This window comes from Ctenopharyngodon idella, chromosome 6 (genome assembly GCF_019924925.1).
Source record: "Ctenopharyngodon idella isolate HZGC_01 chromosome 6, HZGC01, whole genome shotgun sequence".
In the NCBI taxonomy this organism is placed as follows: Eukaryota; Metazoa; Chordata; class Actinopteri; order Cypriniformes; family Xenocyprididae; genus Ctenopharyngodon; species Ctenopharyngodon idella.
In genome coordinates this window covers 24781536-24798306 of record NC_067225.1, presented here as the reverse complement: position 1 = coordinate 24798306, position 16771 = coordinate 24781536, and the positions used below count along the sequence as shown (strand labels likewise).

The following is a 16771-nucleotide window of genomic DNA, read 5'->3' as shown; positions in this document are numbered from 1 at the left end:
GACATGTTCAAACCTGTCAAAAATAGGTAAACAGGAGACATTTGAATTACAATACTACACAAAAGCCTCTCATTAGTTGATATAATGTTTTTATTTGAACAATATCCACTATTACAAGCACAGACCTCAGGAATCTGCTATGCAGCATTTACAGGAAAATACTGATTGCTCTTTCTTTGCAATACAATCATCATCATTGCACAAGTACATGTAACATTATCACAAAGTTTATGATGCTTTGTTTCTGTATCCTAGATGATATGGTCCAAGTAACAACCCAATCATTAGTCATAACACATACTGCTATCTATTGCCACATCTTGAACTGAACTATTAGTAGGAGGTTAAGTAGTTCTAACTGTACTGTGCTGGTCTCAGTTCAGTGGATTTCTGAAGTTCTTCCCAGCAAAGTGAGCTTTATCCCCCAGTTCCTCTTCAATTCTGTGTGTGAAGATGCAGAAGATATGAAATACATGCGCTTATTTATGCCCATACGTTTAGAACAAAAAATATTTTTTATTCTCATAGAGACAACTGTAAGCTTACCTGAGGATCTGGTTGTATTTGGCGAGACGCTCTGAACGGCACGGGGCTCCTGTTTTAATCTGAATAAGATGAGGAAAATAAAACAGTCAAATATCTGAACTTGAGTATGTAACTGTAAAATGAAGTTCCTCATTTTTATAATAAATCTTAAAAAGATTAGAGCACACAGTACCTGTCCAGTGCAAAGTCCCACAACCAGGTCAGCAATGAACGTGTCCTCTGTTTCCCCAGAGCGATGGCTCACCATCACACCCCAGCCACTGGACTGAGCCATCTTACATCTGTGGGGCTCAATTCAATTCACATTTATTTGTATTGCGCTTTTCACAAGAGTCTACATTACAATTTAGAGTGATCTGTTATTAGAGGTACATATACTCAGCTAACATCATGTATTCATTTTAGGCAGAAACAATTAGCTCATTGAAGTAATTATTACAAGTTGTGAACATAATGATCACAATATATAGAAAATTTAGCACTGGTGCATGTTGATGGGATGTTACAAATATAAAAAGATCACAAAACATCTTTTAGAGGGCTTTTTAATTTGAACTCTACAGAATTCTTCAGTGAGGAAAATCTACACTGAAAATCTGGAAAATATTTGGACAAAAGGGTTAAGATTTTGAGAATTTTATGGGAAAAAAATGTAGTACCTATTATACTTCATATATATATATTATATATATATATACATATATTTGATTGTTGATTCTCATATATTCAATGTGATATCAAAGTTGGCATCATTGTAGGATCAGGGTTTTGAACTCACGCTTGCAGGGATTCGGTAACACTCCCGATCTGGTTGACTTTGAGCAACAGGCAGTTGCAAGCCTTGTTCTCCACTGCATTAGCAATGCGTTTGGGGTTGGTGACAGTGAGATCATCTCCCACCACCTGGATGTCCGTGCTGTTGGTGAAATTGGTCCAGGCCTCCCAATCATCTTGATCAAAGGGGTCTTCAATTGAGACCACTGTAGTAGTAATAAAAATGGATTTACATCTCAGTGTCTATGCGCAAAGAAAAAAATTAAGTAATGTAATTAGTGCAAGAGAGCAAATGACTGATGGATACCTGGATAATCCTGAATGAAACTTTTGTAAAGGTCAGCAAGCTCATCGGGGCTGATGTATCGACTGGGGTCATCGGGAGACTTGAAGTCCAAGTCGTACTTTCCGTCACGATAGAATTCAGATGCTGCCACATCCATGCCTATCACAATCTCATCTGTGTATCCAGCTTTACTGATGGCACTCTTCAGCAGCTCTAGGGCTATTACAAACATCCAGAAAACAATCTATAAGTTATAAGTTGTCTCAGTTGTACAGTCTCAACCAGTATGATTGTTTTTTCCAATACCTTCTTGGTTCTCCAGGATGTTTGGTGCGAATCCTCCCTCATCCCCAACATTGGTGGCATCCTGGCCATATTTCTGCTTAATAACATTCTTCAGATTGTGGTACACCTCTGCACCAATGCGCATGGCTTCCTTAAAGCTACTCGCCCCGACCGGCAGAATCATGAATTCCTGCATGGCCAACTTATTGCCAGCATGTGAGCCACCATTGATCACATTAAAGGCCTTTAGAAAAACGAAAATTGCAAAACTCAGTGGGAGCATAACAACATTTTATTCCATAATTTTCTTTCATTCGTTTATTAGGATTTAACCAGGAAAAAATGTCTGAAACTTCAAATACAAGTGCTGTTCTGTTTCTCACCGGCACAGGCAGAATGACCTCGGGGTTTCCAGCAAGGTCGGCAATGTGACGATACAGAGGAACACCTTTCTCCGCAGCTCCAGCCTTACACACAGCCAGGGACACACCCAGAATGGCATTGGCACCAAATTTAGCTGATGTTTGAAACAGACACAGAAATTAAAGGACTATGACTAGACAAGTTACATAATATTTGCTTTTGTTTCTTAAGTTTATATGCACAAAAAACACTTTTGTGTTTGCATTTGCCCTTTTGCGAAAATGTTTTAAAATGTACACTACCGTTCAAAAGTTTGTGGTAATATTTTTAAATGTTTTTGAAAGAAGTCTCCCACACTCAACAAAGCTGCATTTATTTGATTGAAAATACAGAAATATTAGAAATATATTAAAAACTGAAATATTATGACATAAAAAACAGAAAGTTTAGAAAAACAACATCTTTTTAAAAATAAATGTCTTTATCAGTTTAATGCATTCTTGCTGAATAAAAGTATTAATTTCTTTAAAAATATATATATATTACTGGCCATACATTTTTGAATGGTAGTGCAAACACATTACAGGGGTGTAAGAATCTTTAAAAAACAGGAAAAACATCTACCTATGCTACATAGTTTAAGCTGTAAAGCAGAAGTACTTTTCTACTGTTAAAGTGTAAACATGTAAATATTATGATTTACACTTGTTATCAGTTCCGTCCAGTTCCAGCATGAACTGGTCAATCTTTTCTTGCTCAACTACAGGAATTTCCTATGTGACAGAGAGAAAGACAGCAAGACAGACAAAAAAATCATTACCAACCCAACAAATTACCATTTACTACACTGGTTTTATTTTGTTTCAATACTCACCTGGCTGATCAGGGCAGGTGCAATAGTTTGGTTCACATGCTCAACAGCCTGTGATACACCTACATTGCACAGAAAAAGATGGCAGATATAAGCAATATAGTACAAGCGCAAGTTATTGTGGATTGTATGGTGCAGCAATTAGGCACATGCACATCTCAACATTCCCTTGCTTAGTTTTGTTGCTACCACAAACCTATAGATCAGATATTTGTCACATTGTTGTATGGTTTATAATGTCAGCCGAGCGAGTGCCATAAACAATCTGCTCATATGAAATTTATTCCATGCAAATATTGCACACTAAATCATTTTGAAGTACCACAGTAAAGTTCCTTGAATTATTCACTGATGTGTATCACATGCATAAGCATTTCAGAAAGTACATAGTACATAATTCAATTCACACAATTTGACACTGGGTTCAATGTGTCATGCAAATTCAGACCCATCAAACAAACAACAACAAAACAGATTTCTCACTTGTTAACTTGGTATCTGTTAACGCAAGGCTGAACCAATTATTCAGTACATTTAATAAGTCCTCCTTCCCAATATAATAGAGAAAAACGTAGCTGGGAAAAGAAAAACGGTCCTTTGTGTTCAGTAAATAAATCCAGCTCAACAAAGTCTTGGTTATTTCCAAAACAATTTACAATAAATTCTGTAAGACCAGATTCAATCATTTTAAATTCATTAGAGACATGAAAAAGCAGAGTTACCTTTGCCCAGGTAACGTGACTTATCGTTGTCTCTTAGTTCCAGTGCTTCATAGATTCCAGTAGATGCTCCACTAGGCACAGCAGCTCGAAACAAACCTGTTTCAAAACCAGCAGATTAGTATTCGTTCTGCTTGTAATGTCAGTACACTGAACCATCTCCATTTTGAGTAATCTGGTGTTCGATTTTGAAAGAAACATCAAGGGGAATTACCTTTCTCGGTGTAGAGGTCCACCTCTACAGTGGGGTTGCCCCTCGAATCAAAAATCTCACGAGCATGTATCTTCAGGATAGACATGTTCCTAAAAAAATAGTATAGAAAGAGCAATCAGCTTCTGTTGAAATAGGTATCTAACCACACATCTAAAGGAGATTTCAAGGAAACCTGAGAACACCATCTGCTGTAAAGTAATACTACTGACCCACAGGGTCACTTTGTCAAATCCTCTTGCCTGCTATTAGGCTTGATCATTATTGAAGGGAAACATCTGCATAAATTAATCCACATCTCTTTCAAGCAAATACATGACTAATAGCTTTCAAAATGCACATTGTGTATTGAAGATTGTGGTATCTCTTGTGGCATCATGAGAAGCTCAGGTCTAATTGGATTAGCAGCTGTCACTCTCTGGCCATTATGCTGTCAACAGAAAACAAAAAGCTTACTGAATGGGTCTAGACGTTTTTGCATACACTACGCACATTAAAAATATCGCAGTTTTATTTGTTCAGCTGTTCAGTATTGTGAGCGACAATGGCCAGTCTCAAACTCAATCATTTCCTTCCTGGAATCGGATTTTTCCTCGTATAGTTTGTTCTGCAAATATTTAATCTCATTACAGTGTGTGAACATGAGTGGGCGTGATGGAAAGCACAACTCATCATCACGGTCCTCATTGTCACGTGCTTATTCATGGTGACTCTCATCCATCCAGCACTTCATTAGTGTCACACTCGAGACTGAGAACCTAATGCTTTCTGTCTAAATATCTACATATTAGCGTACTGAAGACTAACGAAAAAGCCTGATTACAATATAAAACATATGTAATGTTAGCTAGAAAGATGGTCAAAATTATATATATATAATACAATATATAATATAATACAATTGCTTCTTACCTCAGCGAAACGGTATAATTAAAGCGCAAGATGAAGAAATCAGGCTCTCATTCAAGTTCACACTCAAAGCTGGCTCTGTCTGGTTAGGAGAGCTCAGTGTGTGCTCACTCTCAGCTAAAACTCACCCATAGGGGGAGATTACAGAAATCACTTGGCTAGAATGGCTGTTGTCTTGAAACAGGAGTTATGGAAATGGGCGGGGCTTTGCGGTCAGGATGTTGCCCCATTTGGTCGAATTTAACGTAATTTATAATAATGAACTCCAATATTTTAACACTTTACTGTGTGTTTTTAGTTTAATGACTATTAAGTATTCCATCGGCATTATTTATGTGTAAATTATTGCCCAGACCGCTACCGAATGGGACGGTGTTATCACGTGTTAGTTGTTACTTTTCTCAACGCTGCCTGGTCTTGACCAATCACAGTCGTTTGATGATTTAAATTAATAGCAATTGTTTGCATTTTTTTTTCATCTGAATGGCAGATAAACATCTCTGGGATTAATATATTTACTGTTGCTTAAACGATTATGCTTTTTAAGTGTAAAAATGTCTACAATATGATAAAGTCTACCAGAGATTTGAATGCAGCTCAATGGAGAATTCGGCTTCATGAGCAGTAATGCGCTCCCTTGAGAAAGACACTTTTGTCTCAGAGGAAAAGGTGAGGAAAAGGCCTAGAAACATTTTCCACCCGATGGCGAAGATGATATGATGGAGGAAGTTGTAGTCCGTTCTCCAGCAATTCAATATACAGTCTTTTTCAGAATAAATTATCTGCTTAGTAGGCTATGCAATGGTTTTATAAGTTCCACTATTTAAATTATTTAAATTTTACGAATGTAAAATGTTCAGTGTTTTCCAAATCCTGCTTAAACTTGAAGCCCTGCTCTTAAAATCTTGTAGAAACAATATAAAAGCAATAAATTTGGTCATTGTCCTTATATATGCCCTCATGTCCCCCCAATCGCTCCCTGGGCGCCACAGCAAAAATGGCTGCCCACTGCTCCAGGTGAGTGTGTGCGTACACTATACATGCTATCTAAGTGTGTGCACCAACTTGGATGGGTTTAATGCAGAAGACAAATTCCGAGTATGGGTTACCATACTTGGGCTTCACATGTCACTTTTTTCACTTTCACTTAGAACACACATATCACAACAAGAGAATGATGCACAGTCTTGTGGTGCCAATCTGTTAAATGATATCTCAAATTCAAAATCTCAGATTGTTAAATCATTAACCTTCTACCATATTCTGGTCTGGAGGGAAAATGTGATGCAATGACAAGACGCACAATAGAGTGTTTGTGTGCTGGAGAATCCTGGCAACTCATTCCCTTGGGCCAGTAATCCCTCAGGTCATTGCCCCCACCCTCCCTCCTCTGTTCACTCTTTTTATCCCTCTCTCTTTCCACCTTCCCTCTCACACACATACACTTCCTCTGTCTCACTGTTCTTCCACTTACTCTTCAAAGAATCCTCAAACCAGCCGTGTTAGTTCAGATCAGTCTCACATACAGGTGCGTATTTCCCCTCATGTACAGTTTGTTTCGTGGAAATGGTTGATGTTTTGTTGCTCCTTTCAGGTACATGGTTTCTCAGGAGGCCTTTCTGACAGCCAGCTGATCCCCATGTTCCTCCAACCTCTCGCCTCACAAATCAGACCTCAGGGATCTCATTAGCAATCTACACAGGCTTTTGGATATAGTGAGCCACTGACCTGTTGCCTGGGTTACAATGCAGTCCCCTGTCCCAGCATTAACTCCTGCTTGGGTTGGAACTCTCATATCCTTTGTTTATTGCACAAACTCCATTTTCGAAATAGTGGTCTAAAAATAATAATAAAGTCTACAATATATCTACATTTTTATATGGGCATCAAAAACCACAGAGCCCCCCATCTATTTTTATTGACATCACAAGCAGTTATAAATAATTATTTTATATGTGCATCATATTTGTGCATGAAATTTATGAATAAATGTATTATAGGCTACTGTACTGACCTTAATTGTACCTGCCCTTTTTGAAGCGGCCCCTGCAAGTGATGCTACTGATCCCTGACACCTGTTTAGTAGGCCTGTCCTGAACAAACCTTGAGCACAAGCACTTCATCGTCCCAATGAAACCTTACATATAGCTCTAAATGCCAAAAGCAGGATTTAATTGTGTGGAACTTTATTTTTATAGTCAACACGCAATCTACAGACAAAGTATGTTTTCTATCTGCAAAAAGAAATGCCAGATTTAAACACAAAATTGAAATGTTACAGGTGGACAGACTTCTCACTTTCTCTTTAAATTTTTAAGTTATAAAAATGAATACAATCTCAACTTGCAAGTTGAATTGATAAGCCAGTCTGAATTTAACAGTCAATGTGTCTGAATCTATAAAAAAGGACAATTTAATTCATACTCAAGTCTTTTAAATAATGTTAAACATTGATAATTATGCATAATTTGACAGTAATAATCTTGCATATATGTATCTATAATGTTTTTTGATTATATGTTTGAATTAGAGATGATTTTGGTGTATTATTTTTTATTTTATTTTTTACAGTCAATTGAATAAATAGTGTTGAGTAAAAATGGAGTAAAAAGAATATCAGTTCAGTTTTATTTCTGCTATTTTCATGTTATTTATCCATTTTCATGTCTATTCAGCACCTCAGTGGAGTTTATTATCAGTGTAAACAATGTAAATGTTCAGAGGAGCACGCAGAGGACACATTTACTGATTGTCGATCGTCTGTTTTTTTAAACTCTAATCTAATGATGAACATTAGAAAGGAAAGTAACACTGAATAAAGAGGAGAGGAGGCTTATTCTTGTCTGTTGCCCTAAAGTCTGACCCAGAACAAGAGACACCGAGGATGGGGCGTGGTCTTTTTGAAGGTTAAAAGCTTGTCTCATTTGTGTACTCAGAAACCCAGAGGCACTTCCACACTAAACTAACCAATCACAGAGCACAAGACACACCTGCTCATAGAAGAAGGGCAGGGATTGGTCACAGTGTAAAAATGACACCTGGGCAGGGCTCCAAGGTGTACCTGAAAACCTAGATGTTTTGTAGGAACGGTTTCTTCGCTTCAGGAGGTTTAGGAGATTATGTTTCTTCTCGTGTTTGAGACTCCATTAGTAATGTCCTTGTGTCTTCTTCAGCCCGGTTCGAGAGGTTTGGCCTAACGTGGAAGGAGCAGTCATACCTATATCAAGAGGAAGGAGCAGGAAGTGATCTTTCTCAGCTAAAGCGACGCTGCGACACAATGGCATCTCTTGTCCATGACTCCATACTGAATGACTACAACAGGAATTGATAGGGTAACTAATAATTCTTTTTTATTTTTTGAATACATTCAACAAGTTGACCAAATAATTCATTAATTTCAAATAAATGTCTTTATATGTATGTCAGTTAATATATACAATAGAAATGCTAATAGTAAACTATAAAAAGATGGAAACAAATATACATTATGTTTTATATTTTCACTTAAAAAAAAAATCCTTTCTGAAATGAAGTATGCAATTTAGTATGAAATATGAATCATTGAAATTTAACATAATGGACTATGAGTGCCCAGAAAGTTAACTTTCACTTCCGTAATGTGTCAAACCTGTTTGATCAGTTTAAAACAAAGGGGTATGAAGTACAATATGCAAAGCATTTAATGAAATTATGTGAAATGATACAACAGACGTTTTTTTAATGTTATAATACAACAGTGTATTGTACAGTTAAACATAAAATAGGCTGCATCTGAGAAATTGTTTAAAGACTTTAAAAATTGATTGACAGATGGACACACGCTAACATATCTTTTCTCTCTTAACCTGAGAGGGAACAATAAGAGAAATTAAACAACAATAAAGCCAAAACATAAAAACTCAGTTAGCTTGGTTTCAGTAGTAAGTGAGTTATCTAATCGAATCTTATCTAATCTAACGTACAGGTGAGGGGTCAGTCAGGTGCACATCATGTATAGGTGACAAAGATCAGCCATTTTGATTAGCATGACTAAGCACTTTCCTTACCACCTACATTGTGTGGTTGTAATGGGATTTGGAGGCTGTAGACACAATTTTGTTTTGATGAAGGTGCGACCAATTAGTTGAACTCTCTCAGGTCAAGGAGACGTCTCAAAGGTCATAGTTGCCAAGCAGACAGGTTAGGGCGTACACTTAAGAAATAAACTTCTGGGGTTACAATGTTTTTTGTTCTTTCTAATAATGGTTGTCAATAAAATGAGTAAGGACTAACAAGAACATGAAGAGCTTACATCAAAAGAATCAGGGTCTGATGCAAGATAAGCGCCGTTTAAAGGAAGTATAAAAAGCTATTAAATCAAATGACGGGCCAGTCAGGAAAATAGATAATCATTAACAAACACCTTACAACGTCTTGCTAAAGTACACTAACTATCATTTTATAGTAACACACTATGAAAAGCACAGAGTCTCGCCTCTTTTTTCAGATTGGGTGAAAAAAAAGTCAAAAAATCAATCATTTGTACATCATTTGAGATCTACTTTGGATGCCCATCTCCATCTTACAAGGCAGTTTTGGATGTTATATCTTCTCTAATACTGCCTGGTAATGATGCAGATGGTCCTCTGTGGGCATCGTTAAAAATGCTTTGCATCTGGATGTGGACACGCAGACTATGCAAATATGCGCACATACAAGTACACAAAGGAAAATATGCCATGGTGAAATATGTGTTCTTTGGCGATAGATGCTTTGAATGCTATAATGCTGAAGAAGTTGTCTCTAGGGTACATCTTACCCGGCAGTGCTTGGCTGTTCACTGATGTTCTAACACTGTCTGGTAACGATGCACTCTGGGGGCTCAGTCACCGTAAAGTCACCATGAGAAGGAAATGAACATAGATCCTCTCACTTAGCCATCAGTAAAGGTCTGAACCGCACCCTGTTACGTCCAAATGCCTGCGTGAATGTCACAAAAGTAATTCCTCCATACTCACACACCCTCTAATGTGTAATGTGCTAGTCAACGATCAGTTCATCCTCCTTTTCTTGTGTCTTATTGTGTGCATGACACCTGAGATCTGTGTGACAAACACTAATTGAACTGCACCTACACAGTTCACCTTTCCTGTTCACTGTGCAGAAGAGGAAATAATGCCAGTCAGTAAAATATTTTTTAAAAATTATTAAGGTTACTAATTTGAAACACATTTGACTTATTTTCCAGGTCATTATACGATGAAATATGCAAGAAAAGGCTAAATTTTTGGGTGATTTAATGATAAAGGAGAGATGTAAATTACACATAGACTGAAAAATGACAAATATTGTTTCTTATGGAAAATATATCTGTAGGCATGACCCAATAAAACATTTGGTTGTATTCTGAATGTGAATGAGGAAATAACGTGCTGTTAAAACCAGAAATGAAAACTTTGTCATTGTTTACTCACCTTCGTGTCGTTACAAACATGCATGACACAAACAGACACGGAAGATGACATTTTGAAGATCTTGCTTTTGTCTGTATAAACATAACCAAGTTTACCTCACAATCCATGGATGCTGACATTGACCCTTTAGGTTTTCTGCTTGTAAACCTGCCATGAATCTCTGCTTGCACTTTATCCTTTACTAATAGACCTTTTAAACTGTTTCCTTTAAGATCTTTCTCCTGAAAAGATAACCACTTTAATTCTGTCATTTTCTTTTTTGTCTGCTTTTATCTCTTCTACAGTCACATGACATCAGACCCTTTCTTCTGCCTCTCCGCTGCAGTAAAATCCTTCGATTTGTGTCTTACCAGGCAAGTTTAGATGTTGATACTCTGTCTAATACTGCCTGGTAATGCCATCAATCACAAGGAATATGATCAACATTTATCCTTTTCCCAATGTTGCGACACTGATATAGTTATTGATTTATTTATTTACTTTTTACTCGTGTTTAGAATTGCTATCTAAAAACAGTATTCACTACCTGATTTTCTTATTGACATGTATTAAAAAATATGGCTCTCACTGTTCCTTGTTGTATGCTTTTTTTTTAATGTACATGTAAATCTATCCTGTACTTTAGTCAATAAACACAATAAAACAGAATTACATTCAAATATGCATTTGGCTTTGTGTGTCACTTCCAGATGAAATAAGTTCAGATACTTTTTGACCAATGATGTTGCATAAACTTTCCTATTTTTTTCTTCTTTTTTTTTTTTTTTTTTTTTTTTTCTTTTTAAGATTTTTAGAGAACATTGAAATTGCATATTTTAATTTGTAGGCTATGCAAGGTACATTTTGAAATGGAAAAAAAAAAAAAAATTATACTTTCTAGTGTACAAACAAATACATCCAGTACACATACAGACTATAGTTTACTTTGCACAAAAACTCACAAATTGCAATACATAGCCAATGAAATATTTTACAGCAAAGCAAAGTATATATAGTAAATATATATATAAGTATATATAGGCTAATACTATACTTTTTTTTCTATATTCATTGAGAGTGCAAAGATATGTGGACGCACCTTTTACAGTCTTTGGGACGTGTAAAATCAGGCAGCGTGTCTTTTTCATCCAGTCCACTAGATGGCAGCACTTACATAGTGTGGTCTTGGCGGTTTACAATAACGAATAAACCAAACTGTGCTACTACTTCCTTATCACGCTTTGCGACATAATTTAAATTTATTATACATTCTGTCTAAACCATACTTGTTGATCAACAGAAATGGCTGGAATACCGCCGGATTCTTGGCAGCCCACCACAGTATCGTTTGATACAACGTAAGTTGCAAAATAGTCATTAGTAATAGATTTGTGAATGAATGAGACGCGTCTTGATAACACATTGCACTATAAGCAAAGCTGTGTTCATTGTTTTATGTATGTAGATAAACGTATAGCTTCACCGCTTGATTGTATGAATTATGCAAAAGGGTTAAAGATCTAATCACGTTTTCTGATTCGATTGTTTTAGATCGGAGTGGGTAACGTTAGTAGTGTGATGTCCGACTAATTCGGTCCTTCCGAACAATTTCAAAAATCACTCATTTTCAGATTCTTTAACGTTGTGACGTAATTACGCCATCCTATTTTTTAAATGCGCATTAAACAACGCTAAATTTTAAGTTGTTTCTGAAAGGTGTTATATGCTCTTCAGTGTTGGGTGTAATTAATTATTACTAAGTAATTACTGTAATTAAATTACTTAACTCTTAAACGGATTACTCTTAATTTTCTGTAATTTGTAAAATCTCTATTTAATTAGTTACTTCTGATGTTATTGCATTAAATACTGTATAGATTATAGAACAATTCTATATAAAACAATATGGATTTAACATCAAAATGTAATGTATGTTTTTAATGTAACCTTCTCCCTTTACACACTTTGGTCAGTTCAAGAATAATTTATGCAGTTGTTTATATGAAAAGTGCAGTTTCGTGTCTATCCTTGTATTGTTCAACTGGTTGAAGTTGATAAGTGATTTAGAAAGTAATGTAATAAGTAATACAATACATTTTAGATAGAGTAATTAGTGCAGTAATCTAATTACACTGTTAAAGGTGTAATTAGTAGCTAGTAATTACTTTTAGAGTAACTTACCCAACACTGATGCTCTTTCATACAGAAGATGGAGTATGTTTGTAAATTTCTATATTCTGCATGGCAAATACTTTATTCACATATAAAAAACTGCAAAATATAGCTATACCAAAATGAGCCGCTGAAAGAGTTCTTAATGCTTATTAGCAAAAACAAAGAAACACTGTTCAACTTTATGGAGCAATTCTTTACAGTGTAATGCCCTTACTTACTCTACATTCCCAAATATTATAGATTTTGATATTGGTTTTGGGAAAAATTAAGATATTTGCTCTTTCCTTTTCAGGATGCTGTTTAGTAGGTTAAAATGGTCTTTTCAAGTTAAAACTGTCTTTTTAAGTAATCTTTACTTGTCTGTTATCAACCATCTGTTTCAGTCTGTAACTTTCAGCTGATTTCTTGATTTAAAAAAAAAAAAAAGCTAATTTTAATTAACAGCCATTTTTGAATGCTTGATGATAAAACTGGCAATCCACCATGCAGTTAAATCGGCTGTTATTCGGCTATAAAAGTAACTTGTTTTTGGCCTGTAGGATGTGTACAAATTGGAGACGGCTCTCGGTTCAAAATGAGTCAATAAATTGTTGATCCACTCTGATTTTATTTTGTGAAAAAACAGTTTGACCGGTTCAATTAATAGATCTTGTTCAAAAGAACAATTTATACGGGAATCGGACATTGCTAGCAAACTTTAATAGCATATTACCACCTACCCACACACTTCACATTGTCTTTTCAGGATGGGAACTATCGCGCTAGAACTGTACTGGAATCATGCACCAAAAACATGCAAGAATTTCGCAGAGCTGGGCAGAAGAGGATATTACAATAATACCAAGTTCCACCGCATCATCAAAGACTTCATGGTTCAAGGGGGCGATCCAACAGCCACAGGTGAGATGGCCATGGAAACAATACTCATCATTCAACACTCCCTTCAGATATCTCATTTAACAATTCAATAAGATGAATCACATGCTGTTTGTTGTTGAGAAGTCAAATTCTACAAAGTTGCTATAGAAAAAAGTGGTGAAATAATGTAAATAATATGCTTTACCAAGTGATACCATAACTACTTTTGTCTTCAGTACCATAATAGATGAATGGAATTAAATTGTAATTTACTGTCATAGTATGTTTGGGTTGTTTAACAACTAAGAGCTTTTTTATGAAATTTTTTGTCGAATTTCTGCAGGTCGTGGTGGTGCTTCTATATACGGCAAGCAGTTTGAGGATGAATTGCATCCAGAGTTGAAATTTACAGGTGAGTAGTAATACAAGAGTAGATTTAATTCTATTGTAAATAGCAGTAAAATACACTTAATTGCTATGGAAATATTTTGTCAGCTCACAAATCTATGGCAAATATCCAGCATAAGAACTATAGGTTGCAGCTTAAATGTTTATATTGCAGATCAGCAAATGCTTGATTTCTCAGGTTTAAGTGAATCCAAAGATTTGTGGATTTGCTTGGCTGTATTGTAATTGTACTTGCTTACAGCACTTGACCATAATACGTTTCAGCAATATAGTAAAAGTAGGTTTAATTGTATTTATCCTATTATCATTGCTTAATTCAATAATAGATTAAACCTCTATTATAACTCAATCTGACTTCAAAACCATAAAGTCTTCACATAATTTTCATGAGAATATTTTTTAATTATGCATGTATTTGGTAGGTGCTGGAATTCTTGCAATGGCCAACGCAGGACCAGATACAAATGGAAGCCAGTTCTTCCTCACATTGGCTCCCACACAATGGCTGGATGGGAAACACACTATATTTGGACGGGTCTGCCAAGGCATTGGAGTTCTGAATCGTATTGGCATGGTTGAAACCAACAGTCAGGACCGTCCTGTGGATGACATTAAAATTCTCAGAGTGAATGTACCTAACTAAGACGTCTAACATTTTATGCCTTATTTTTGTACAGCCCTTTTATTACATTAAACTTTCAGAGTTTTCATAAAATATGTTTTCTGCTTTCTTGATTTCCCAAATACAAATCCATGGCCAGATGGTGGTGTCTTACCTATATGAGTTTGGGTTCATTATAGAGAAACTGTCTTTTCAATGTGTACATTCCTTTACATTATGCTAAATGACATACACAAAGTTTAATTATTTGGCAACCAGCATGACAGTTATGGTTCCAACACACATTGCATTAGTTGCTCATAGATCATTAAAGTTGCTGGGGTGTTTGAAATGCTTTCTTTTCTCATATCAAATATGGACATAAAGTGTACTCATGCAACAGCACAAGGTCACCAACAGAATATGCAATCATAAATCATAGTGTATTGTGCAAAATCTGCAGTACATGACAACTTGGCTTAGCAGTGATTTTTTTTTTTTTGGCAGAACAACATCAGTTTGAACCAATATCACTGTAATCCTGGGTTTCTGGACAGATGTTTCACGATCCTAGACTTCAAAGGATTTTTTTATTGAAAGCTCACATTTCAGAGTGGAACTATCCTGGATTAAACTTAATCTGTGTCTATGGAAAAAAGTAAACAAAGCCAGGGAGGTTTTGACCTACAGAATCCTATTATTGTTGGAGCCTAAAACCTTTCAAATGGGCACTTGAGTTTGTAAGCTGCTCAGCAGATCCCATGGGGAATAAGTAGAATAAATCATTTGAACGCATTGCTTTGCATCATCCAGGAGATGACCAAACAAAAAAGAAAAATAATTTCTCTCTTCAGTCTGAACACTGTCGCACTAAAATGCATGATGCACACCATGAGGGATGACTACTACCCCAGATAAATGAAAATTGTATGATTTGCAGTATAATCTGATGGATGTTAAAAAGATTCTGCTTCTCATTCTGTAAATACATAATATATTTGATTTACATTTCATATAATCTGTTACATATAATTAATCTAAAAAAATATTACAATGTGAGATTAAAAAGCTTGTAATAGACTACATACTACTTGAAAATTACATTTATCTCCCTGTCCATGATCTGTATTTCCAAACACCCTGGTGCTGATAAAGCACATTTTACATAATGCCCTCAAGGAATGTGAAACACTGAATATCATTGAGAGAAATATCAATAAAGCTCTTAACATGGATCAAATTAAAAATTCCTGAAGGCTCAGTTTATCTTGCAGGTTAACTTGCATGAGAAGATCATAAAGCATATCTCTAATAACCTGTCCCATGAGAATAGCCAGCTGTCAAAATGCATGATTGGTTTGCTTTTCATCATATGCTTCAAGGCAAAACATACTGTATGTGTGTGCATAGTAAAAGTGTCTGTGTCTGTAAATATGAGGTGAGATTCAGTTTTCCCCAATGAGACAAACAATCTTTTATCAAAACTTGAGCTCTTAAACAGCATTAATAGATTACTGTCCATAAATAAATATTTTATATCGTTAAAAACAAGGCACTATCTGTATGCAGAAGGGAGAAAATAGGCAGTTGTGTCAGCTGTTTACTTATTGGTGGATCCAAAATGGTCAATATTCATATTCTTTCATTTTATTCATATTTTATGTTAATCATTTATGGCTTATGATTTATCAATATTACATTTGATTTCATATATTCACGTACTCCTACTCCATATGTTAATCCTCATCATCTTTTCAAGTATTTAATCTTTAATGTAGATTTATGGTTATTCTTCTTTTATCTTTAAGAGTATGTATATTCAATTGTTCTTCAAAGTGTTCCAATGTGACAGGTTGTGTTGACACGTTTGTGGTTAGATATTGGACGCCTGCCAAGTACTGCAGAAGCGATGGTGTTTTCAGAATTAGTTGCTCATTTGAATTTGATGTACCTTTTATATCAAAATATGTCTGTTTCCATTTCTTCAGACATGTGATAATGTAAGATCTGCAAAATTCCCTTAAGGGTGTCAAAACAACCCCTATATCTATTTTCATCTATTTTTGACATTTGACCAGTCACTCTGACCTAGCCATTACCCCAACTATGACATAATGGATACATTTGTTTGACATTTTCTTATTAGACCAAAACATAAGTTTGAGTGGGATGTAAGTTTTCCTGTGCTTATGGTATAAAACGGACTGGGTCTTTGATAGTTTAGCTTTTCTTTCCTTTTTCTTTGCTCTTTTTGCTCCTCGCATCTCTTCTGCATCTTCTGCTTCTGCTTCTTCTCTCCTACCTCTCATTTCATTCTGCAAATGTCTTAATTT

At 35.6% G+C, this 16771-nt stretch overlaps 2 protein-coding genes and 1 long non-coding RNA gene across 3 annotated transcripts; 2 read left to right on the top strand and 1 right to left on the bottom strand.

Moving 5' to 3' along the window:
- Window positions 1-72: 72 nt before the first annotated feature.
- Window positions 73-5166, bottom strand: eno1b (enolase 1b, (alpha)). The gene is made up of 12 exons (XM_051896366.1): window positions 4968-5166; window positions 4059-4147; window positions 3848-3943; window positions 3129-3187; window positions 2958-3027; window positions 2275-2408; window positions 1913-2135; window positions 1628-1825; window positions 1325-1526; window positions 719-827; window positions 547-605; window positions 73-441 (listed from the first exon to the last, which is right to left on the bottom strand). The coding sequence occupies exons 2-12, from the start codon at window positions 4141-4143 to the stop codon at window positions 375-377; spliced, it is 1302 nt and encodes a 433-aa protein (XP_051752326.1). The 5' UTR covers window positions 4144-4147; window positions 4968-5166; the 3' UTR covers window positions 73-374.
- A 2737-nt stretch (window positions 5167-7903) lies between these two features.
- Window positions 7904-11076, top strand: LOC127514043 (uncharacterized). The gene is made up of 2 exons (XR_007930547.1): window positions 7904-8296; window positions 10702-11076. It is a non-coding gene; the product is annotated as an uncharacterized LOC127514043 (long non-coding RNA).
- A 468-nt stretch (window positions 11077-11544) lies between these two features.
- ppil1 (peptidylprolyl isomerase (cyclophilin)-like 1) lies at window positions 11545-14552 on the top strand. Its single transcript, XM_051896380.1, has 4 exons — window positions 11545-11754; window positions 13317-13471; window positions 13773-13841; window positions 14260-14552. Exons 1-4 carry the CDS (start codon window positions 11699-11701, stop codon window positions 14478-14480), a joined length of 501 nt encoding a protein of 166 aa, XP_051752340.1. The 5' UTR covers window positions 11545-11698; the 3' UTR covers window positions 14481-14552.
- The last annotated feature ends 2219 nt before the right edge of the window (window positions 14553-16771 follow it).